This window comes from Eptatretus burgeri, chromosome 4 (genome assembly GCF_056783735.1).
Source record: "Eptatretus burgeri isolate ZD-2024b chromosome 4, Ebu_testis_v1, whole genome shotgun sequence".
Lineage (NCBI taxonomy): Eukaryota > Metazoa > Chordata > Myxini > Myxiniformes > Myxinidae > Eptatretus > Eptatretus burgeri.
The window spans coordinates 91,706,287-91,732,375 of NC_140964.1; the positions used below are offsets into that span (position 1 = coordinate 91,706,287).

A 26,089-nucleotide genomic window follows, 5' to 3' on the forward strand; every position below is an offset into this window, starting at 1 on the left:
GGGCAATTTGTTTTTCTTTAAATCCTACATTTAGCCAATTATGGTGCAAACATGTACGCATCCTTTTGATCCAAGGGACACTGCTATTCGTTCATGATAGTGCTGTGATTCAAGAGTTTATTTAACACAGATCTGTTTGCTGCCTCTGGTTATATGGCAGTCAACTTTGTCCAAAATGAAAATTTTGCAATGTACAAAGCGTGTGATCTTTACTTTTAATTATTCTCCTACTGCATCTCCAACAGGCAGACAAGGAGGCCGTGTTTGACTGTCACGATACCGTTCATAACGTTCTGCACATCCTAACCGGAATCATTTCCACGTTGAAGGTAATTCCTGAATTATTCGTGCAGGACTGTCACCCACTGGCTGTGGTGTAAGCTTTCCGAAACTTTATCACCTGTGGTCATGATTAGAACAATCTTTTCCAGTTTGTTTACTACTTTTTTTTTTACATGGAACTGTCGTCATAAAGTTTGTTGCATCTGTCTCTTCTTCCATGAGCCTCATTTTATTTTGTATACTTCTACAAATTGTGCACTGTGTACATGTACAGGTGAACCCAGAGGCAATGCGCAATGCACTCAGTCCAGAAATGCTGGCAACAGATCTTGCTTATTATCTTGTAAGGAAAGGGGTAAGTTTATTTACATATTGATAGATTATTGGATTGTATGCTAATCGACTGAGCTCGTAATTCTAACCAGTGAGCATCCAAGCACTTCCCGCATACTATCAGTGCAATGTATTTGTAACTGGTGTGGATGTTTTGATGTTGAGAGCATGCATTCATGAGCACCGCCCTTGTTGGCTCAGCCCCTGATGTAATAGAAGTTTACATGAGGAACTGCATGCTCAAGCATACCTCAAAAGCTGCTTGTTGTGGGAGGTTAGGGATCAGCTGCTGAAACACCAGAAATATTGCTTTATTTTTGAACATTCACCATTCCCTACCCATTTCAGGTGCCATTTCGAAAGGCACATGACACTGCAGGTAAAGCTGTGATCCTGGCAGAATCTCAGCATATTCCCCTGAACCAGATGAGCCCTGAAGCACTGCAGCATGTCAGGTACATTTGTCTTGTCTATGTTTTACTTTGATCTGAAAGTAATATAAATACATCCATGGTTCTAAAATAGCAAATACATATATAGATTTCTTTGGATTTGATTAGATCAAATCAACAGGTGATTGTGATCATTAGGAAAGGAGGTCGATCCATATTTTATAGATATAGCAATGATAATGAAAGTTGTTTTTCATCAGTAAACCACTGTGTAATCTAATAACATGATTAAAACCAACCACCACTCCCTTCCAGTCCCCTGTTTGATCAGGATGTGCTCACTGTGTGGAACTTTGAACATAGCGTTGAACAGTATAAGACAGCAGGAGGGACCAGCAGGAGCAGTGTTCTTCAACAGATCACAAAGCTTCATCAGTGGTTGGATTTCACTTCCAAAGAGGCAAATGTGACACCAGGTGATAGCTCATTAAAGTGACAGAATGATGGCAAAACTGTTTGCTTTAATCATCAGGTAAAAAAAAAAAAGCTTTAATCCTCTGAAAATTTATTAAATCTTTCAACAACAGTAAACAATTGCTTCAACAAGTACTATCATCTCTTTTTAACTTTTTTGGCTGCTTTCAGAGTATCCTCATAGGCCTTTCGTTTCACAGCAAGCTTGTTCGCCTGTGGGAAGGGAAGGTGATAGGAGGAAAGTTAACTATTGAAAGGACAATTATTTAAAATAGTGTAGCAGCACAGCAAACCTGTTGTGCATTTTGTGATACAAGCACCAAATTTGGCACAAATGTACATTAATATGTTACGGACATTTTCAGATATTGGGCCACTTGACATTCTCTTTATGACCGCCACTTGAAATATCTCTGGACGTAATGCAGCTATTGACTTGATTCTGGTATCTAAATGTATGTTTTTGGGGGCAAGGAATCCAATGGTACCATTTTCAACTTAATATTATCTATCACAGTCTGTTATATAATTTTATTTGGAAATTATCTCGGCAAATATTGGATTCAACACAATACTTTGAAAAGAATGTCTTAGGTATAATACTGACATGCTCCATGGTCTAGTATTTGAGGCTAGGTATATACCGGTACTGAAGATACGTGTACATAAAGTGTCATGTTAACAAGTTCAGCATTGCCACAAGTACATGTATGTTGTTGACTCATCGTCATGTGCTGTGCACTGAAGGGCAGCCTTTTTGCACTTGCAAGAAACCAGCTCAATGCAGCTGTGAGCTGCCTCAGTTAGCCTGGTCCAGTAAGGTGTGCACTGTCCTTCTCCAATCCTTGACCAACCCCAGTTGGTTAGTGGAGCTCTGGTGCTGGCAGCAGTATCTGACCCCCACACATGTTCCTCCAGAGCTGCCTTCGTTGGAGGGATGAGCTGCACATTGTTCTTCCTTGCGAAGAGTTTCCTCCTGGCCTTGACAATGTCTGTGCATTTGCTGGTTCGATCATACAAAAGGATCACAAACCTCTCGATGATGCGCATTGCATCGTCTGGTATGTCACGAGGTGCAGAGGACAGCAACAGCAGCGCCTCAGTGAGGTCTGGCAGTACCGTCCAGATTGCCCACGCAGTCTTCTTGCCATGTCTATGAAAACTAGACACAGTGTCGCATCCAGTTAGAGCGTGGAACATTGGCAGTGCACGAGCCTTCTCTCGTCCCAATCCAGCTGCTATTTCGTGTGCTGCAAGGTATCGGAAACTCTGGCCTGTTCCGAATGCCAGCCACAGTTTGGCTTCTGGTTGCAACTCCTGTGCCAGGGACACTGCCAGAACCACAACATCGGTGTCTACAGTCCGGATGAGTATTGCATGGTGTCCATGCTGGACTGCGTGAGATGCATGCAGCAACATCCGACTGTCAGCTTCTTGATGGTTACATGGGGCGAGTGATGTCAGATCTGGCAGTAGTGGCTTGCTGAGCACTACCTCTCCATCAGTAATGATGAGTTGCTTGTCCTCCTGGTCAAACCATTCCATGAGAGCTGCTGAGAGGAACCTGAACAGCTCGGTCTTGTTGCTGTCCAGTCGTAGGAAGTTCTGCCAGTTTCCTGGTATGGCTGCGGCGGCAGCCACCACACACCTTGTCCCCGCTTTGCACGTGTACTACCTTTCAGTGAATCAGCAAGGTAAGTATCCCAGACCAGATCCAGGCATGACACTGTTTGCAGCTTCGTGGACATATATGGGATGAAGATCTGTTGTGCATTCTCTTCAAAGGTCTTTGATGCAGCCGGCTTCAGCATCTGGACGATGGCTGCTCCATCAAGCACAATACAGGTCATGACAGGAGTCTCTGTCTTTGCGTCAGAGACTTCTTCCAAGCATGTGAGGAGATCACTCTTGGTACCAGTGTAGAGGCTTCCACCATCAGACAATGCAGGAGGACATGCCTGATTCTCATGACAAAATAACTCCTCAAGGTTTCCATCCCTCGTCTGGCAGCCAATGTACAGGCGTGCGAAGAGTTCACGGTCATTGTTGATGGAGGAGAGCTGTTGCTGACCTATGCTCTGGCTTCTTGGAGTGGAAGTGCTGAACACCTTCAGCTTGTTACGAGGAATGGGTGTGTCCACTGCCTTTGTTCTGTCTAACAGACACTCTCTGGTGAAAGCCTCGAACTGCTCTTGGCATTCATCACGGTCTCCACAGCAGCAGGATCTGCGATCTCCTTTGTGTCCAGTTTGACTACATCCTGACTCTCCTCCTCGAATGGGTTGCCCATCTCCTCTATGACACCGACGAGAGAGCGAACATCTTTCACAAATGAGGCCTGTACACTTGGCGTCTGATCATGATGACGTGTGTCTGCTGTTTGCCATCTCCAGTGTTGGTTCCCATCCTGGAATTCTTCGATCACCCTGGCAACTTCTGGTCCCGCAACCATCCAGTGACGTAGGGCACTAGGGTTGTCAGTGAGCCCAACTGCTCCACCGTCTCCTTTGATGCAGGCATTATTCTGCTCATGTGCCTGGTCAATCGGGATTGAAGAGAACACCCTCTGTTTTTTCTGAACGGTGAAGTGGCTTTCCCTGAATTTCCTGGCTACATCTGGGAGTTTGATGGTGAGTTCAGCCATGTCCTTCAGGTGCACTGGTATCCACCTCGCATAGTGGGTGTGATCCAGTGCATGGAACCAGGGGACCAGCTCTGTCAGAGCGTCGAGGTACATCATTAACGATCCCTGCCTGAGGGAACGCACATACACTAGAACCAACAGTTCTAGTTCCAGCACGGTTGCCCAGTCGTGGAACTGGGGGATGTCTTCTCCTCTCTGGCAACACCAGTCTTCAAACTCCGGAAGGTCCTCTGCATCCCTGGTTTCTCCCAGACAGTAGTGGTTGTAAGCACGGTGTTGCAGGATGTATAGTGCTGCTGCAGTCACTTGATGTGCTCTTCTTGTGCGCAAGACATGAGATGCTCGCAGGAATGAGTCTGCTGTCCCTGCTGTCGCAATCTCGGCTTGCACCCAACCACTCCCTTTCAGCCAGTCCCCCGGTGTCCTCAGTGCCACCATACATCACCACTAACTGGTCTTCACCATAGCTCTCTGGTCACTTCCACTGTATCTGCTTGGCCAAAGCAGTGGCTGTCCAGGATTCAGGTGTTCCACAGCATTCTTCACGACGTCCATTGAGTGCCGGATCATGGCCACTGTGTGGGCACTCTCCAGGAAGAGTGGAAGCAGCGACGTGGGGCAGATGATTCGAGTGGCTGTTGGTTGGCATGAAATGCAGCCCAAGATGTGTTGTCATTGTCCACTGTACCAGTGTTGTCTTCCAGGACTCGCTTTGCATTGCTTAGCCATTGGTATTCTTCATCAGTCTGCTGTTTGAAGTCTCCTCTGGTCAATGATGCCACTTTAGCAGCTGGGACAGGCGACCTCTTGATGCTGCTAGTGACAGGGGGTACATCAGTGGAGTAGTGCGGCAAGGAGGTGACTGTCTTGGACCGTGCATCCCCAGATCCTCCAACAATGACGATACTCTGATCCACTCCTTCACCAGTGTAAGAAGGATGTTGTATGAGGGAGATAGTGGTACCATGGAAGGAGTCCTTTGATGTTGCACTGGGGTTGTGATCTATGTTGTCTACAATTATATAACAGACTGTGATAGATAATATTAAGTTGAAAATGGTACCATTGGATTCCATGCCCCCAAAAACACATTTAGATACCAGAATCAAGTCAATAGCTGCATTACGTCCAGAGATAATAGCAAATGTAGATTTCAAGTGGTGGCCATTTTGAAATCCAATATGGCGGACATAAAGAGAGAATTTCAAGTGGCCCAATATCTGAAAATGTTCGCAACATATTAATGTACATTTGTGCCAAATTTGGTGCTTGTATCACAAAATGCACAATTCTTTTGAATATTTGGGCTAAGCCACCCCACTAAAAGGGGGAGGTAATGTGGTAAGGAGGAGGAGATGTGGGTGGAGGGTTGACTGGTGGCATGTGCTCAAGAAGGGGAAGGGGGGGTGAGATGGAGGAAAAGCAGATGTCAATTTGATTGTGCAAATATTCAAACTGGAATCACTGTTATTGCTCCAATAAATTGTTAAACATTACTTGAGTACATCGGAGCTCTCAATTGAGTGCAGCCTATGGCTGCTGGTTGCATCATTGGTTGGAACGCGGCTTTGCCGCTGATGCAGTGTTCCCCTTACCAGTACACTGGTGCTCATTTTGCAGGCTGAGTCAACCTCCTGGTGTATTCTAATTCAGCAGCCAACAGGGATTGAACTCAGGACCCTCGGATCCCAAGCCAACACCAGGCTTCAATCGGAGCTTATTGGGTGGAATTCAAGCTGTACGTTCCAAATGGAACCAACCAGCTGTTCACAATGAAAACTTATCTTGAACACCACCATTTTTGCCCTTGACATGAACTTTTGAGAACCAAAGTGCTGGACTGTTCGAAACTGTGTAACTTGGAATAAGTTGTATATTATTTGATTATAATACATTTTCCAAGAAAAGACCATTTTGTCTAAATAGAGCATGTGCAATATTGAGCCTACATCCATGGCCACCATGGAATACAATCACTATGGAGAAGAGGAGAGAGCGACGGAGTGATCCTTAATGACCAGACAAAATCTGACAACCTGCTGCAGCCAACCACTGCGTTGGAAATTTTCTTTTTGAAAGAGCAGAGTACTGTGCTGAAATGTGTCGACTGAGACTTCTTCTTCTTCTTCTTCTTTCGGCTGTTCCCGTTAGGGGTCGCCACAGCGGATCATCCGTATGATCCGCATAGTGATTTGGCACATGTTTTACGCCGGATGCCCTTCCTGACACAACCCTGGTCGCCTCTTACGACACAGGGATATGGTACACCTATTTCAACCGGGGTATACACCGGCCCAGTACACTGGTACTCATTTCGCCGACCTCGGAAGGATGACAGGCTGAGTCAACCCCCTGGTGTATTAATTCAGTGGCCCAACGGGGCTTGAACTCAGGACCTTTTGCATCCCAAGCCGCTGCCCTAACCACTGCGCCAACACCAGGCTAATGTGTCGACTGAGACACCAATCTCAAAAGAAACTCGAGCCCTGTGATTGGAGATAACTAGTCGCACTTGAAATTCTCCCTCAATGAAAAACGTTTCCTCCCCCTCCAAAAAAGCGGGATGCCACAGAAATCAAGACGAAACACTTAATACCTCCCTCCAGGAACCATAATGATGCTTACCTCTCGTCAACATTAGGGTCATTCCGTGCCAACTCACCTTAGGGTCCCCAGGTCACCTCCTCAGATTTTGCTGGAAAAATTCTTAAATGTAGATCTATATGGCTCTACCCACCATGCAAAAGATTAGCTTTCAATTCCTCAAAGTTTAAAAAATATCTATCTCTGGAGACCTTTGAAATTTGGCCCTAAAAATGCCAAATGTGAAAAACGCATTTTTTTCCAACTTCATTGGCTTATAATTTTATAATGGACTCCTCTAGAAAGCTAATATTGCAAATATTTACTAATAGGCATCCAAATTTTTCAATTATGATCTCAGATAGCTTCTGGGATGCATATTTCTCACTCTATAGGAAACTAAAAATGGATTTTTGGCCAAAACGAGCTAAAATAAGGTGAAACTATAGGAGCCCTCCTGAAAATATGGAACGTAGAATTTTTTTTCCTCACAACACAGTGATTATAGGGTCATTATCTATCCATAGATACATTTTTGCTGGGATAATACAGTTAGGTGATGAATTATAAAAGTTTTACCATAAGCCCTTGCCTCCAAGGGCTCTAAAATGGACCAATTTTGTCCCCTGGTTTGACCATGTGGCTCGGTGTTTCGGATCTTCATTTTTTTTTTTCTAAAGATTGCCTCATATAAGATGTCTACTGACCGAATAATTTTATCTAACGCCCAAGGCTTCACAGTAAAATAAATTTTTATTTACATGCACGTTTTTTTTACAATTATTCACTTTTTCATATTCAGAAGTTTATAAATCTTGAATGTAACTATCCAGGAAATAGTTACTGCAGAATTTTATAAACTGGTATACAAAATTTCAGATTGTGGCATCAGAATGTCTCAAAGCACATACTCCTAGTTTTAGGAAGCCAAATATGGCAATTTGGCCCACTTGGTACAAAACAAGGTGAACTTGCAGGGGTGCGCATGAGGTTAAATTATGCTTCTTATTAGACATTAGTGATAAGGATGTGTATTCTTAAATACATGCTAATGATTACTTTTGTAAGTGATTGCAAATTAAAAATTAGAACAAATTCGATTAGTTGTGTTGCAGCTTTTTACAGCGCGTGCGCTGTATACAATTGAACCGAGTTTGAAATCTCCCCCCCCCCCCCACGTGCCTCAAGACAGCCGTCCGGTAGATGCAGTGCGTAACCTTGACGGAAATACCTGAGTATTTCAATGGAAATTTGTGAAAACCATTTTATTTATTGCTTGATGGGGAAAAAAAAAAAACCAAGAAACGCGCCCCTCTCATGTACGAACGAACAAAAGACGTCATTTCCGCCCACCATTGCATTTCGCGCCGAATGCTGAAAGCTAAGTTCTTCTTATGCTCTCATTCTTTTGCGGCCTCCTGCCACGCTGTATCGAACGATTTCATTCCTTCTGTTATATATAAAGGTGCTTATCACAATAGTAAGAACATTTTTACATTTCAAATATTAAGTACGCTTTTTAATTGTTTTTCAACTGAAAAAGCATAAATTGCATATTTTAACAGTGTACTCATTTGCTTCACCACATGTGCTGTATTGAAGGATTTCACTTGTTTATTTACAGATATACAGAGACAATGAATATTAGAAATTTTTATACCTTAGAAAACTCTTTAATGACCTTTCATCTTTTATGACATTCATACTCAGAGGCACAGAATTTTACATCTTAGAAAACAGGTCGAAAAAAATAACAAAAACAAAACATGTTTTTAAAATTAAAACCCAAGCATATGTTTGGATTATCATTACAATAATTTATTTTTGAATAACAAAAGGTACTTATAATTATGAATTTATGAGAAGATTAATCTAAGTTTACATAACCTCAGTTAATGCCCCCTGCATATTCACCATTTTTGATCAAAGTGGAATTTTCAACTTCCTTCAGATAGAAACATATGCATTTATCATGCATTCTGATAACAGAGCCTTAAATTTCATGTCAGTTTGTAAATATCTGCAGTTACACTTTGCTAGAGTGTTAAGTTTCAGATTTATAAGCTCATGAATTTGAAAAAAGTGAATAATTATAAAAAAAACGTGCATGTACATAAAAATTTATTTTAATATGAAGCCATGGGCGTTAGATAAAATTATTCGGTCAGTAGACACATCTTATATGAGGCAATCTTTAGAAAAAAATTAAGATCCTAAACCCCAAGCCACATGGTCAAACCAGGGGAAAAAATTGGTCCATTTTAGAGCCCTCAGAGGCAAGGGCTTATGGTACAACTTTTATAATTAATCACCTAACTGTATTATCCCAACAAAAATGTATCTATGGATAGATGATGACCCTATAATCACTGTGTTATGAGGAAAAAAAATTCTAAGTTCCATATTTTCAGGAGGGCTACTATAGTTTCACCTTATTTTAGCTTCCTATAGCATGAGAAATATGACATCAGATAGCCTCTGGGATGCTTAATTGAAAATTTTGGATGCCAATTAGTAAATATTGGCAATATTAACTTTCTAGAGGAGTCCATTATAAAATTATAAGCCCCTGAAGTTGAAAAAAGTGCGTTTTTTACATTTGGCATTTTTAGGGCCAAATTTCAAACGTCTCTCGAGATAGATATTTTTTAAACTGAAGAATTGAAAGCTAATGTTTTGCATCGTGGGTAGAGCCATATAGATCTACATTTTACCAGCAAAATCTGAGGTGACCTGGGGAGGTTTTTGAAATTTAGGTGAGTTGGCACGGAATGACCCATTACTGAGTCGGAAGTGGCATGACACGAACAAAAGCAAAACTGGCAAATGAAGAGATGAGACCTGACATCGATTTCAATGGAGTCCATATTCCTTGCTCATTTGTGGGAAAATGGTGATTGCAAGGTGATCAACAGATTTGTCCGATGAGCCTCAACTGGGAATGCAATACCAACATGGTTTCTGACGAGCCGTTATGAACATTATACATAGTCCACACAAGTAATAGGCCGTAACCATCCTTGACCATGTTGTGGAACATCGGCCAAGGCCCTCACTTTTTTTTTTTTTTAACCATTATTCGCTTTTAAATTTTTCTCCGCAACCACTTGAGCAATTGACATAAAACTTTCAACATAGGAACACCTACCAATGGATAATTTTTCATAAAGTTACATGATTGGGTGGAAAATGTGGCTAGTGTTCCAGAAGGTTTTTCTGCAGGGTGTTTCATGTATCAGGAATAAACAGCCTCGATCTCGCTTCCGCTTTGCTCGGCCGAGTAAAGAGCAATTATCAGGTTTTGGCTCGATAAATCACAATACTTCAAATGAGTTTTCTATGTGGGTGCAAGATGGATGTTAGAAGATTTCAAAGCACAGGGTGGTTTAAAGCTTTCAGGAAACTCACCTCTCGCTCCTTCTTCCGCCGCCCGTACATGATCTTACTGTACAGGTGTCGATCCTTTTTGCGCATTGCCATGACGGCAAGGCGCTTCTCCTCCAGTGCCTCCTCTGCAGCCACAAGTTCCTCATTCTGCTCCTTGACCTTCCCCGCTGTCACGTGGACCTTTCGCTGCACATGGAACACAAACAATTCGAACACCGAATCAGATTCCAAAAAAAGTGGGATTGTGGAATGGTTTAAAAAGAAAAAACAAAACCCAAACAGTTTTCCCCTCACCTTCTTCTGCATCTTCTTTTCAATCTCCTGCAGCTTAATCTCTTCTTCCTTCTCCTCTTCTTCCATCTCCTCATGGCCACTATCTGAACCTCTTCCATCATCTTCTGAATCTACCTGTTCCCCATCAGTTTCTTCCTCTTCCTTCTCCATAGTTTTCTCCACTTTAAAAATAAAAAAAACAGAACAAGGTATCAATTTCAATCTTGCAGCTTCATCTTCCTTATTACACTCCTCCTCCTCCACACCTAACCTGATGGACTTTATTTTTTTTCGTACTTTGCTTTATCCTTCTAACGAACCAACCCACACCGATAACACTGGGCCACATTTGAAATATTTTTTTCAGAGGTCTAGATTTTCTCCGGTTCTTATATGTTTTTTGCATGCTGAATTCAGAAATGTATGTAGTTTCGCTCAATCAGGTCAAATTTTTATGCTGTCTCAATTAAGAAAACAAAATAATCAAAATTTTTTTTTTTAATTAGCATTTTTTAAATTCAAAATCAGACTTACATTGATAGAAAATGTACAAACTATACATATGACACTCAAGTACACTTAATGTGGAAGAAAGTGCCTTCTCAATTACTTTCATTTCAATTTCAGAAAAATAGATAAATCGTTTCTGGCAACACCCAACTTCAGTCGCTGTTTTCCTTCGTCTTTTTAATGTTGAATTTCACATTAACGGTACTTGTGCGTCGTTTTATATATAGTTTGTACATTTTGTCAATGTGTCTGATTTTGAATTAAAAAAAAAAAAGCTAATTAAAAAACAAAAATTGATTATTTTTTTCCCTTAAAATTGAGAGCATAAAAATTTGACCTGATTGAGCAAAATGAGATACATTTCTAAATTCAGCATGCAAAAAACATATGATAACCATTGAGAAAACCTAGACCTCTGAAATGACGCAGACCAGTGTAATTGGTTTCACATACCATCGGACTGATCAATCTGTTCTCCACGCTGCAAAGCACGCAGTCGCAGCTGTTCGGGTGGTTCGTACTCGCCCTGCCCCTCCTTCATGAATGGAGATACGTGAGGTGGGAGATGGGCACCAGGTAGGTAATCCGCAGTTGGCAGGAGCATGCAGGCATTCACACAGTCAAAGAGCCATTGAGGCTGAACATAAGTCCTGTGCAAAGCAGAAAATGAATGAGATAATTTTGGAAGAGTGATGGGTCATATAGTATTGTACAAATATCAGAGGAGATCTACACGGCACCTGTTTATGAATGTGCGTTCAACCATAGGCCGGTCAACAACCTGGTGAGTAACTGTCTCATCCGAAACGCCAAACGTGGCACCGATGCACACTGTGGGTTCCCACGACACCATCCCACCAAAACTCCTGCGAAAGCATCTCTTTATATCACAGCCATACATCTCACACATGGAAGCTCTTGGACAATTGAATCGTTTCTGCTTCCACATTGATGAAATAAAATTCAAAAACTCCATTTTTTTTTTTTGGCTTCTGCTGATACCATGTCAACAAGGGCAGTCTTTAAATTATATGCATATAAAATTATGAGCACATTTGTTTTGTTCATTGATCTCATATTTGTTTTTCATTTCAAACAATTTCCAGACAATTTGAAATGGTTTTGAGTTAGCAACATGCAAATTTGGGGGAAACTTTTTTTTTTTCCCCTGTTACCGGATAATGAACGCAAGCGGTTCTCGAGGAACTTCTCGGTTAAGGAAAAACTTGAGTCCAACGAACAGGTTCTGCAAATTCTGCAGCCTTTGTGCTTCCTCTTTTCTCTTCGTCCCCTCCGTGCCTTCGTTATCCTGCAAAATTTTGCATATCAAATACGTTGGTTAGACTGAAGAAAGAAAAAATAAAAATTAAAAAAAAAGGGGTCAGGTCAGGGTGGGCTTGGGCTCAAGCAATTACACTGGAGTTTTACAAAGCTTTGCTACCAAACCTCCTTCTTGTACTTGGCAACTCACATCTACAATATCATTGCAGAACATCTTTAATGTTGTTTGGTGACTTGTCAAGCAAAGAACATGTGAATTCGTTTTAACAGCAGAAAAGGAAAGGCAGCACACAATGCATTCTCAGTTCCAACAACAGCAAGACAACCTCGGGGCCATTATGATACTTCACATAACAACAAAATATATTGACCATGATTTTTGAGAAGTGTGTAGTTTAACTTGAATGAACCATTTTATTTACTTTACATAGTTTTATGTATGGTTTTCAAATTCTCTTGCTTCTCCTTTGGCCACCTCCCATCTGCCAGGAAGTCAGCTAACAACAACAATTCGCAAGAAAGTTACAAAAAACAGATTCTCTCAATTCTAACCAGTTCGGTTGCTTCAATTACGAGGAAAGTCGTGTGGAATAAATTCATTGCTGCCAACAGTGTCTTTCCTCTCTTCAAACAGCCTGATCTCTGACCATCAGTTTGTACTCTGTCCAGGTCACAATGCACCCACTTCCATGATCAGTCTCTGGAAGAGATTCAATCTCTTTTACTGTGCCGACCACATAAAGCTGGCCTCAAAAGCCATTCATAAAATGGGCATTCTCTATCCTATGTCATTCCTTGAAAAATCTCAGCCTACTCAGGCCTTCGTCCATAGGTTCAATGGAGCATCATAATACAATTTTGTTTCTTTACAAGGTCTTTACATTTACTTTTGTCAACACGATAAACCCAAAACCATCCTCACCCAAAACCATCCTCACCCCATCCACTGGAAACTCGTCCAACTCTGCCTCCTCATTGCCGGCATCTGCCGCCACCACATGCGCCACGTCCCCAGAGAGGCCTGCCAGCCGCTGGGTCACAGTGGGACGAGAAAACGGAGGCAAGGGTGAAGGTCAAAACAGATTGGGCAAGACCTCAAATGTCGAGTAAAGTAAAGACATTAGACACACCACTCATTAAAATAAAGAATAGCAAGCATTTTTATTCTCGAGCTCCAACCACACCAATGACCACTTTTGGAGCAACTGCCTCTCATACACACCTTTTAGCTCACTCAAAGCCTGTACCAGAAAGTTTTTATTCTTTAAAGCAATTCATTACTGATTACAATAAAACTTGGCTAATCTGAGCGACGGAGCAGATGACCATTTCTTTTCCCACAAAAAATAAAACAATGTAACTCACTAGAACGGTACTTGGTACACCACATACCTCTGCAAGGCTGAACATTTTGTATTTTTTTGTACACATGGTCGAGGTTTGTGGAGGAGCCAGTGCACTGACTAGATCAGGAAGCAAAACACACATGCATGGGGTGGACAAGTTGGACACAGAAGGAAACTCCAAGAAGATAAAACTGGAAAATTGGAAGGAGGGACGATTTGGGTATGGTTAGTGAAGGTAGAAAAGATCGTGGTTTTGGATTGGGGACGATCCGAAACAGTGGTAAACAGCTGTCTTGAAGATCTGGAGGGAGGAATTACATTAAAGAGTATGTGGAAGTTGATTCCACAGGTGAGAAAAAAAAAAAGAAAAAGAGGAACAAATGAGTGGAGGCGAGCAGTGATCTTGGATTTCGGAAGTTGTGCCAGCAGGAGGTCAATGGTGAAGCATGTGAGCCCTGCACAATCCTTGGGGAGAGAAGGAGGCGGGGGGGGGGGTGGAGAAAGCATGGAAAGAGCAGAAAGGAGGTGGTAGAAGAGAAAGACCATCGATCTGTCTGCGATTGCGCAGTGATAGACTCAGCTTCATCACGGGAGATTCCAATAATCTTCACGGCCTTGGTTTCCAAATCGTCAAGTTTACATTTTGTATCCCACCGATAGGCCAGATCTGCATCCACACCTTAAAAAAAAAAATCTTAGCATGTTCTTGTCACCGACCCAACTCATCCACCAAGTTGTCACAATTCATCCACAACTTTTTGAAATATCATGCAATTATATAGTTTTGGCACAATCTCTAGATTGTGAGGAATCACTTTAAAAAAAAGATATAGTATCCGGATCCGGGTCTTCACCAAAACAGATTCAATTCTTCCTCGTCACACACTTAACCTGTCTACGAAATTTCATCCGAATCCATCCAGAACTTTTAAAGATATCCTGCTCACAGACAAAAAATAATCAAACAAGCAGACAGACAGACATGAAAACACAACCTCTGGCCACATTCATTGGCAGAGGTAACAACAAAAAAAAATGTTTAAAGGAAACAAAGCTTCACATTGACGAGTTATGATCAGTATTAATAAAAACCTCAAACTACAGTCCTATTTCAAACAGTAGAGTTTAAAAGTAAAACTCCATGCTTTGGTTTTGTTGTATCCTGTACAGCAAACATTAAAGAACTCAACTGTTTGTGCCACGCGATACAAAGTTGTCCGAATTAACTTACAGATGACACAAGGAGTAGGTGGGTGGGAGGAGGTGGGTGAAGTTTCCCCATTTGAATGTTAATTTTACCCAATATGCCCCGATTCAACAATCGCACCTTGATGTAAGATATCCCATGAAAGTGGGTATTTTGTGTTGATGACCAAATGACCAATTGGTGCAAACACACTAATGAAGGTGGCAAAATCGTTTTTCGAAGTCCCCCCCACCCCAGAAAAATTATCTTCCAATATATTACCTCCATGAGCTCCTCATTCTCCAAAGCATAATCCACTTCACTGCCAACTTCATTGTCCAGGACTTCCATCTATAGGGGATTGAAGAGAAACCAACAGCATTGGAAGAGCCATGGAGATAGAGGGAGGATTGGGGAGGGGGCACTATATAAAAGTGTCCATGCACGAAATTACAAAATGCTCAGTGTAAAATATATATATATATATATATATATATATATATATATATATATATATATATATATATATATAAAATACAAAATCCATTATCTACACAAAAATATGAAAGTGAGCTACTTCTTTTCATTTTCAACATTTCACAAAGCAGTACAGGTATATTATTGCCATCACTGGATGACTTCACATTTCGCTATTGGTTGGAAAGTGGACGGGAGACTGACAATGGCTGGGTTTGAGCTCACCTTTGGAGGGTAAGTGAGGTTCAGAGACTGGTAGAGGCGGAAGTTAATGAAGCCCAGCAGGGTTGCGTAGAAGTCATTAAACGTGACCATCACACGGTAATCTACATCAGTAGCATGCTGCAAAACACAATATGCATTGAATGCTCAAACCATGACATCTTATCAAACATTTTACCATTGTGAGCACACTGTGAACTCTGCGGTAATGTGGAGTGGAGGTAGGGTCCGGCAATCTATCGATATACTGGTATTGGAATTTTGAATACGAGTGCGTACGTGGCCGTACATGCAAAAAAAAAAAAAAAAAAAAAAAAAAATCACTTTCAAACCGCATGCCAGAAACAACCACACAGGCTGTTCCTTCGCTCTCGCGTGGCCGTACGTGCAAAAAAAAAAATCTTTCAGACAACCACACAGGCCGTTCCTTCACACTCGTAAACGACAACTGGATTGGGGCATTGTGTTTATCAATAAATGCGCATAAGAAATCGAGAAATTATTAGAATACAGTGTCATCACTATCCGGAAGTCCGAACGTTGTAACCCGTAATGGGGAATGCGCTCTAACTTAGCCATAACTTGGGAACCACTTGTCCGATTAATTTCAAACCTTGAAAAGGCAAACAAACAGATTGCTGGAATTATAGAGAGAAGATAGATACTGTGGGTGCAAAACGCCAAGCAACGTGTCCTGTCATTGGTAACTAAGGATCTCTTCCCTAACGGCCACGCCTACGCAGCAACTTGTCCTGTCATTGGTAACTAAATGGCACCCTTTCCCCATCAGCCATGCCTACGCAGCAACGTGTCCTGTCATTGGTTTGGTAAACAAATGGCCATAACTTGGGAACCACTTGTCCGATTCATATCAAACCTTGAAAAGGCACATCCACAGGGTCACAGCAATATACCTGGCAAGTTTCAATTAGATGGGACCAGTGGTTGTCGAGAAACAGCGGTCACAGGCACACACACAGATTGCTGGAATTATAGATAGATTATGTGTCGATCAATAGAGATCTGTGGATGTGTGGATGTGCCTTTTCAAGGTTTGATATTGTTGCGAATTCGCACCCGCCGGCGTGCGATCGGCCGCTCGACTCGAATGGCGGCCGCCTCGCCCACCAGAACGGACAATTCTGTCGTGACCCTCTCGGACCAACGCCGGGAGCTAGTCACGGGTGGGGGTTTAACCTCACCACGATCGTGCCAATTGCCCATCCGCGCAGGATAGGGTCGCTCGCCAAATTCGATCTACCTAAGTACCTGCGCGATCGCACCTCGCCGCAGGTCGACTCCGGACACGGGCCGCTTGAGCGGCCCGTTCCGTGCTATCGGGATAACCGAGCGGTGTTATCGCTGACCTGGACGGTTCAGATTAATTACCGGGCGTATTAAGCCCACTACACACCCTTTACGTGAAGCAGGATGGAGGGTCAATAAAGAAAAGACGAAGCGAAACGGGAAAACAGTTCACACAATGCACATTTATTACGCGACACATATACAGCCAAACAGTCAACATGCACCTATAGCAGTTACAACATAAGAAACAATGACGCAGAGTTACTACCGAATACGCGCACACACGGCAACACTTATAGTTCTACTTTACAGATGGCGCCAACACACATTTACTCAAAAACAAAGGAAAGAAGCCACCCTCAGACAAGGGGGCAGACGGGCCTGTAGGCCAATATGCGCACGTGACCTGAAGGAGCGGCCAGGTCCCCGAGACCGGGTGGGTCCTACCCGCGTCCTCGTGACGCGTTGGCGGACGAGCCGCAGATGTGGCCGCGTGGCTGTGCCCCGACTCCGTGCTCCTTGGCGGGTTTCATTGGCAAGACGTTTGGAGTGGGGTGGGAACGGGGCCCCCATGTTGCACCATCTCGGCGCGGGGGAAAGGGGAATTGTTGATGCCCTGGGGGAGGAGAATGGCTGGCTGGCTTGGGTCCCGCGACGAGTGATCTCACACCGTGACCTCATACCGTGACCTCATCGCCGACCGCCGTCCTTCTCGCCTCGGACCCGAGCTCCTTGGCCTCTTCCCGCAACTCTCCTCAGCCGACTGCAGAACCCAACTCGATGACTTCGCCACCCGGCTCCACTCTCTGCCACACTGATGGCTCGACCCACTCTTTCTCTGCCGACACACACTGCTACTGCCACATTCTCCCTCCAACCAAAAACTGACTGCCACGATTCGCCTTGCGCTCGCCGTTTTATAGGCCGGCAGGAGAAAACAATATGCAAATTTCCAGATCAGGATGACCTCGGGGGCGGAGCCACCCTCGCCCATTGGACGGAGGAAAATTGGGCGTGAACCTCCCCTGATCCTAAAATTTGCATATATCGATTTCACACCGACGCGCCTCGAGGCGGGGCCAAGCCGCTCCGCGCTTGCTAATTGGACGGATCAGAAGTGGGCGTGTAGCGTTCTTGATCCGAATTCTCCCTCGGAAAGGCCGCTATTTGCACTCACGGCTCAGTGCGTATCTTGAACGTGCCCAAGACAGCCCGACCCTCAGTGTTCACAGGTGGTGCGGGAATGGCCGTGGAAGGAGAGAGGTGAGGGTGGTGGAGGGTTTATTGGTGGTGGTTTGATGGTTATGGCGGTTGAGACGTGGTTGGTTCAAAATAAAGATAGAACAGAAAAACGGCTATCTCAAAGCGTCGCAGCCCGAATGAATCACATAAATTCCCTCTAAACAACGGGTTTGGGGCTAACTACACATGTACTTAGAGTTATCTCACCTACGGGCCCTGAATGGTGGTTTGCGAATTTCCACAGCCGTAACAATATTAAATCAGACAAGTGCTTCCCAAGTTATGGCCATTTATTTACCAACCAATGACAGGACACGGTGCTGCGTAGGCGTGGCCGATGCAACATTTAGTTACCAATCACAGGACACGTTGCTGCGTAGGCATGGCCGTTGGGGAAGAGATCCTCAGCCACGTTCCCCATTACGGGTTACAACGTACGGACTTCCGGATAGTGATGACACTGTATTCTAATAATTTCTCGTTTTCTTGTGCGCATTTATAGATAAACACAATGCCCCAATCCAGTCGTCATTTACGAGAGCGAAGGAACGGCCTGTGTATTTGTTTGAAAGTTTTTATTTTTTGTTTTTTTTTGGTTTGCACGTACGGCCACGTGAGAGCGAGGGAGCGGCCTGTGTGGTTGTTGTTTCTAGCGCACGGTTTGAAAGTTTTTTTTATTATTATTTTGCACGTACGGCCATGTACTAGTATCCCAAAATGTCACAGCAATTTTAAAAATAATTTTTTACAAATTCATCGAAATGAAAAGCTGAAATGTCTTGCGTCAATAAGTATTCAACTCCTTCCCCATGACTCCAAATTGAGCTCAGTTGCATCCAGTTTCCTTTGATCATCCTTGAGATGTCTCTACAACTTCATTGGAGTCCACCTGTGGCTAATTCAATTGATTGGACATGATTTAGAAAGAAACACACCTTTCCATATTTGGTCTCACAATTGACAGTGCATGTCAGAGCAGAAGATCTACCATGAAGTCCAAGGAACTGTCCGTGGAACTCTGAGATAGAACTGTGAGGAGGAATTGATCTGGGGAAGGGTATAAAACAATTTCTAGAGTGTTGAAAGTTCCCAAGAGCACAGCGAGCTCCATCATTAGGAAATGGAAAGAATATGGAACTACCCAGGCTCTTGGAGTTGGCCATCTGACCAAATTTAGCAACTGGGCAAAAAGGACCTTGGTCAGGGAGGTGACCAATAACCCAATGAGCACTGACAGAACTAGAGTTCCTTGGCTGAGATAGGAGAACGTGCCAGGACAACAATCTCTGCAGCACTTCACAAATCTAGGCTTTATAGGAGAGTGGCCAGACAGAAGCCACTCCTGAGAAAAAGCCACATGACAGCACACCTGGATTTTGCAAAAAGGTGTGTGAAGGACTCCGAGAGCATGAGACAAAAGATTCTGTGGTCTGATGAGATGAAAACTGAACCTTTTGGACTGAATGTAAAGTGCCTCGTCTGGTGGAAACCGAGCACAGCTAATCATGCAACTAAGCACGGTGGTGGCAGCATCATGCTATGGGGATGCTTTTCAGCGGCAGGAACTGGGAGACTTGCAATGATAGAGGGAACAATGAATGGAGCTAAATACAGGCAAATTCTTGAGGAGAACCTGCTTCAGAGTGCAAAAGACCTTAGACTGTGGCGAAGATTTATATTCCAACAGGACAAGCATACAGCCAAAGTAACACTGTAATGGCTTCAGAACAAGAATATGAAAGTCCTTGAGTAGCCCAGCTAAAGCCCAGCCTTGAAACCCATTGAGAATCTGTGGAAAGACTTGAAGATTGCTGTTCACCGACACTCCCCATCAATCTTGACAGAGTTTGAGCAAATCTGCAAGGAAGAATAGGAGAAAATCCCCAAATCTCGATGTGCAAAGCTGATGCAGACATACCCAAGAAGACTTGAACTTGTAATCGCTGACAAACGTGCTTCTACAAAGTATTGGCTCAGGGGGCTGAATACTTATGTAAATTAGATACAGTATTTATGCATTTCATTTTCAATAAATTTGTAAAAATTTCTAATAACATGTTTTCACTTTGTCATTAGGGGGTATTTTGTGCAGATCGGTGACCAAAAAAAAAAATCTCAATTTAATCAATTTTTTATTCAGGCTGTAATACAACAAAATGTAAAAAAGTCAAGCGATGTAAATACTTTCTGAAGGCAATGTACATACAGTAGGTTTTAACTTTTAACCTTCAACACCCAAGCACCGGACAAGCAATCACGTTTTTCATTGCCTTCATGGCTGTTTTTAAACCATTTGCCAATTGGTTATGATAATTGAACCAGGTGTGCTTTATAAAGCCTGTGCCGATTATCGAAATGGCGATCAGCGATAGTAACAATGTGGTCTGAATCCAGGCAAGTCATACTGGCCTGTGCCAAATACCAACACTGAACTCGCTTTGAAACAAAATCATTTTTAATACACGTTGAAGTTGGAAGTAAAATAACCACTCATCATGGGGGGGGGAGGGTACATTGAAACATGCCCCATGTAGGAGTACATTGAAAAATTACCATGTGTCAATGATGTGTACATCATATATGAATATGTAATGGACCATGAAATATTTTTAGAACCTGCGTTAAGAAAAAGGCACTTTTTATTTTATTTTAATACCGGTATATTATCCAATTGATTAAACCATTTGCCAATTGAGCACACCGATGTATCAATATTGGGGGGGGGGTAACAACAAAATACAAATAAAAAACCCGATACCAACAGAGCCTACAGTATGTGGAGTGTGAAAATACTGTACTCACGTTACGACTGAACATGTAAGGAACCACCCAGGTGATTTCCTGCCCTTGAATTTCAGCTTGGTAATAGATCCCCTTTATCGAGAGGAAAACCTGAAAGAAGTGGCAGAAGGGGTTTGGAAAAATACTAATACACAGTGGGACATCAAACACCTGAAATGATCTACAAAAAGCAACAACAAACAATTATTATTAATTTTGTTGTTTTTAATAGGAAACTATGCATCGGTAAAACAGACTCGATGGCATAATGGTTCAAATGTCTGCTCTGAAGCTGGGAGGTCGGTGGTTCAAACTCCACCAGTCATACCAACGACTTTAAAAATGGTACATGCTGCTTCCTTGCTTAATGCTCAGCATTTAAAAGGATATAGGATGGACAAAACGGTGGGAAGGCAATGACAAACCACCCAGTATAACTCTTGCCAAGAAACCGCTTCAGCAGCACCAACACTCTGTAAAGGGTACATCAAACCAAAATGGATCGGTCATGATCCCGAATCGACAAAACTAGGGTCACCTTGCGCAATGCACGAGCTGCGATCACATAATGCATGAACTCGACAGTCAAACGCCGACAGAGCTGCACAGAGGAAACGTGGCAGCGACCGGAGCGTGGGAACGTCGAGAAGAGGGAACACATTGAGAGAGCATCGTCCATATCTCTCACTGCATCCACAAAAGTTGGATATCTGAGAGGACAAAACATGAATGTGGTAATTATAACTGGAGGAAAGGATGAGGGGGAGGGGGTGGGAAAGAAATAGAAAGGGAGGGGGAGGGATGGGGTGGTTGAGGGGTACCACAGAATTTGGATTTCTGAGATTTATTTGAAAGATCAAATGATAATGCAGAAGTGAACATGAGATGTGATTAATTTATGAAAATGCCAAAATGGGCTCTGGACGAGTGAAAGTGGGGGCCGGGGGGGGGAGTAATGAAAAATAAATATTTTTTTGTACATTTCTTTTTCAAACAGATGAAAGGGTAACTTAATGAATCACAAGACCTTCATTCAGTGCACCATGTCAGCAGTGAGGGCTCCTGGAGGAGAAGCAACTTGCATGGTTTTCGAGAACTCAACACACTCATCCCAGTGCAAAGCTTCACGAGATATTTCGGGTTTGTAAGCAAAAGCCCCCAAACGGTGAAAGCACATTCCAAGGTGACAAATGAACAAACCCACCGCTCTTTCACGATGTGCTCCAGTGTGTAGCTCGGTTTGTTGTTGCGCATGTGATCCACAGTTCCCCATTCTGCTTTCCCGTATGCTTTGCGCAGTTTCCGAACGAAAATCTAGCATAAATTGGATAAATAAAAAAATAGAAATAAATCGGAACAGCACAGTCTCCACACCCAGAACACCCCCCCCCCAAACACCCACAATTTTTTTTTATTTTATTTTAAATAAAACCCACAGAATGGAGTAGATTGCAAGGTATTTGTGCAAATCTTGCCTGGATTGGTTTAAATACTGTTTCAGTTATGGAAAAGAAGAACCCGAGGGAGGAAATTGCATCCACCATGCAATAAACCCTTATTTGCGTATTTCATTAGTACGTGTGTTTAGACAGGTCCCATCCCTTTGTAACAGGGGACAGGGAAGATGCAGTGTGGGCTTCCCCCCCCCCCCCCCCGTGCGCTTTCCATTTCTCCATCCAGCAATTCACCCAACACATCTTGAGCCCTGTACTGGTTAAAGAACCTCATTTCATTTAAATCCCGAACCATCACTTCTGTCCTCAAACCCATCCGTATCTACCCCACACCCCCAGCACGACTTCGACACACAATACATTACAAGTCAATACCACCGCTAGAAAGGAATGTCGCTGCAGCGCAATCGAGTCAGAGAGATCATCAATGAAGATTAGGAATACGATGGGACCCAGAAAACTGCCTTGTGCCACTCCAGCATTTACAGGGAGAGGAGATGAAAGGATTCTGTTGAGAGCAACACGTTGGACGAGAGTAGAGAAGTCAGTAAACCACGTGTGAAGTTGGCCTTGAATGCCATAGGCAGAGATTTTGGAGAGGAAAGTGGGATGCCAGACTGTATCGAATGTTTTTGGGGTTGTCCAGAGAGACAGTGCTGATCTTGTGTAACAATGAAGACATCCACCCCCTGTTTGGAGAGCAGAGGTAGCAAGTCCAGGGTAGAGTGACCTAATCCAAATCCAAATTTGTGATCTGAGATGAGGCCAATGGAGAAAAGGAAGGATTTCATATAAACTGTGATGATCGATTCCACGACATTGCTGATAGGTCTGTGGTTATGGTGATTGGTTTTGCACCTTTCTTACATAATGTGGTGATGTTAGTTGACTTCCAAGCAGATAGAGGATGACTAAGGTAAATGAGAGAGTGAAGAGAGCAAAAAGAGGAAGTGCAAGAGTCGCAGAGCAAGTTTTTAGGACACATGAGCTTATGCCATCCGGTCCAGTTGCAGAATCAGTCAAGGGTTGCCAGAAACTTCTCCTCCATCCCAGGTGAGAAATACACAGTCTAGGAGCAGTTGGTTGCAACTACGTAGGGTGGGTACAGAGAGCGAATTGTTGGGGGCATGAGATATGGAAGACAACAGAATTGAGGCATTCGGCCTTTGCACGAGCAGAATCTGCTGTGATGGCATTTGATGAGAGGGAGGAGATGGAAGGGGAACATACTTTGGAGACAGTCTTAACAAGGATCTGGGTATATTGAATCAGGTACCTCCTTGCCAAACCTGAAGAGGATTGATATGCAATTGTAATTATTGTAAAGAAAAAGAAAAAAAAATAGAAAGCATCTGAAAATGGAAAGCCTGTCCGTGTCCTCTTTGTATTCAGACTTCTTCGCCGTACGCGAAACATGAGGAAAACAGCAAAAAATAATCATAAAAAAAAGGACAATTTTAGGCAAACATGACCTTTTAACCTCAAAAGCAAAAGGCTTCAGTGACCCAATATGGAAACCCTGTTAAAATTTCAAGTCAATCAGATGAAAAAGATTTTATGCAACCTTGACCTTTGACCTAAAAAAAACAATCTGCTTCCAACTTTTGATTGGTCAACTCATATGCAAATTCTTAAAATTTCAGGGCAATTGGATAAAAATTGACAATTTGTGATGACCTTTCACCATTTGACCAAATTATCAATTTGTCTTTTCCATATTCTCAAAATAAAGCTTTCTTGACAATTTCATGACAAAAGCTCAAATGGTGTAAAAAAGAAAAGAAGTTACACCCAGACAGACGTGATTACAAAACCTAGTCTCCTGCTGCGAAGGGCACGGGCTCACAAATAACAATGCATTTCCTTTCCCTCGAGAAAGCAAGATCATGGAGTGATGGAAGGAAGGAGAAGAATCACTGGCCAATCAACCCAAAAGCAGGCTTGCGGGAAGGGGGGTGCTAAGGGCGCTGCAGCACCCCCTAGCTGCGGGCAAGAGGAGCACAGCACCTCCTGCCTGCAAAAAAGAAGTCATTTTTTTATATTAAATATATAGGGTGTCCCAAAAAAATATACAACTTTTAAAATGCTTCGTTTGATCCATAAAAGCAGTAATTTTGTCACTAATGCTTCATTTCTTGTTGCAGAGACCCTGAAGTTTATTTTGATACCAAGCAAGCGCCAGAAAAATGCCAAGACTGACCGTACAACAACGGACATAAAAAACCAGACGAAAAGTGTCATACAGGTGCAACGTCTTCACTCGAGACATTTCGGTATCCACTTGCGCCATGCACCAAACTTTCGGACAATAAAGTGCACCATCGCAAAGTTTACCAATGTGGGAACCATCTGTGACCTTCACAAGGGTCACAGTGGTCGGAAGAGGACAAGTCATAGTGAAGAAAATGTGGAAACCGTGAGACAGGCGGTCGTTCAGAGTCCAAAAAAAAAATCGATTTGACGACTTTCTGCCGAAACAAACATTCATAAGAGCACCGTTCAGAGGATCCTTCGCCAAGACATTCATGCCTTTCCATACAAAATTCAAACGGAAACGGTAAGCGACGAGACTTTGCAAATTGGGTCTCAGGAAAGTTGGAGGAAGATGCAGACTTCCTCAAAAAAAACTTCATATGACGGACGAATGCCATGCTCACTTGTCCGGGGAGGTAAACAAGCAAAACTTTTGGTACTGGGGAACTGAAAATCCTGGGAATGCATCAACTGAACTGGTGCCTCGATCTGTTCTCAAAGTCACCATGTGGGTGGCGGTTGGTTGGTATGGGATAATTGGTCTATACTTCTTTGAAGATGACCAGGGACGCACTTGCACGGTAAACCAGAGGAACTATCGCGAAATGATTCAGGAATTGTATCTGCCTGAGCTACGTACTCAGGCCCGTAGGAGAAACAACCTGATCCGGATGAGAACCCAGTGGTTCCAGCAGGATGGGGCACCGCCCCATACAGCCAGGGAAACAAGGCGTTTTCTCAACCAACATTTTGAGGGCTGCTTTATCTCCCTCTACGAAGACTTTCCCTCTTTATCTCCCTCCCTCCCTCTTGAGTGGCCACCGTATTCCCCTGACCTTACTCCTCCAGACTTCTTCTTGTGGGGGTATCTCAAGGACAGGATCTATGGAAACCCTAGGCCTCAGACTCTGATCAGCTGAAGGAAAACATCCACCGAGAAATCCAGAACATTCCTCAGGAAACGTTTCCCAAAGTGATGGAGAACATGACAACGCGTTTGCAGGCAGTGATCGGACAACGTGGAGCCTACGTCGAACATGTGGTCTAAAAGAAAACGACGATTCTATACCGAAATTTAAATTTTGGTGGCAATTTTGACTTTGGTACAATAAACTTCAACCTTTCAGCTTTCTATCCAGCCATATATCTTTTTACAAAAATATATGTTATGACCATCCTCTTTGTCGATGAAAAGTTGTATATTTTTTTGGGACACCCTGTATATTAAAATGATATAATAAATAATTTTGCTTTGGGAAAGAAAATAGAAGTTAAAAAATGTGTTTGCTAGTTTTTAGTGATCACAGATATGGAGATCTTGCTACGGGATTGGAGTTCATGACGACTCTAACACCATCGCTAAAATAGACAACACCTCAGCACCCCCACTCAAAATACCTTCCCCCGCGCCTGTCCACAAGTATAAATAGTGTATTTAAATAACGACAAAATGCATTTTGGAAATGAACAATTTACATTACTAGTGGGCCCGCTGGTCCGATGGACCAAATTTTCATTGGTCTGCACAACCTTGTTGCATACCATACCCTCCTGCTGTACTGCTTAAGCATTTGCCTGCTTTTCATTAAACTCAGATGTGCTTGGGACCAGCACTAGGATTACATGCTTGTTATTATTCTTGCCATATGATACTACTATTC

At 43.0% G+C, this 26,089-nt stretch overlaps 2 protein-coding genes across 5 annotated transcripts in view; one reads left to right on the forward strand and one right to left on the reverse strand.

Annotated features, from left to right (window-relative positions):
* ASL (argininosuccinate lyase) overlaps window positions 1-8,026 on the forward strand; it is a 208,324-nt gene extending 200,298 nt beyond the window's left edge. For 2 of the 4 annotated variants that reach the window (XM_085879323.1, XM_085879326.1), the window contains 5 exons: window positions 246-329; window positions 557-637; window positions 964-1,070; window positions 1,323-1,483; window positions 5,724-8,026. In XM_085879323.1, the coding sequence (XP_085735449.1) occupies window positions 246-329; window positions 557-637; window positions 964-1,070; window positions 1,323-1,483; window positions 5,724-5,773 (483 nt within the window). In that variant the 3' untranslated portion in view covers window positions 5,774-8,026. The remainder of the gene's footprint in view (window positions 1-245; window positions 330-556; window positions 638-963; window positions 1,071-1,322; window positions 1,484-5,723) is intronic. The other 2 variants (XM_085879325.1, XM_085879324.1) reach the window with 2 other exon arrangements.
* The window catches only part of PES1 (pescadillo ribosomal biogenesis factor 1), a 32,274-nt gene continuing 7,740 nt past the window's right edge, over window positions 1,556-26,089 (reverse strand). Inside the window, exons 4-15 of the mRNA XM_085879322.1 lie at window positions 21,926-22,035; window positions 21,260-21,431; window positions 20,743-20,832; window positions 15,394-15,510; window positions 14,974-15,042; window positions 13,098-13,190; window positions 12,054-12,187; window positions 11,619-11,744; window positions 11,332-11,528; window positions 10,390-10,550; window positions 10,117-10,281; window positions 1,556-1,694 (exon numbers count right to left, since the gene is read on the reverse strand). Coding sequence (XP_085735448.1) covers window positions 1,620-1,694; window positions 10,117-10,281; window positions 10,390-10,550; window positions 11,332-11,528; window positions 11,619-11,744; window positions 12,054-12,187; window positions 13,098-13,190; window positions 14,974-15,042; window positions 15,394-15,510; window positions 20,743-20,832; window positions 21,260-21,431; window positions 21,926-22,035 — 1,509 coding nt within the window. The 3' untranslated portion in view covers window positions 1,556-1,619. The remainder of the gene's footprint in view (window positions 1,695-10,116; window positions 10,282-10,389; window positions 10,551-11,331; window positions 11,529-11,618; window positions 11,745-12,053; window positions 12,188-13,097; window positions 13,191-14,973; window positions 15,043-15,393; window positions 15,511-20,742; window positions 20,833-21,259; window positions 21,432-21,925; window positions 22,036-26,089) is intronic.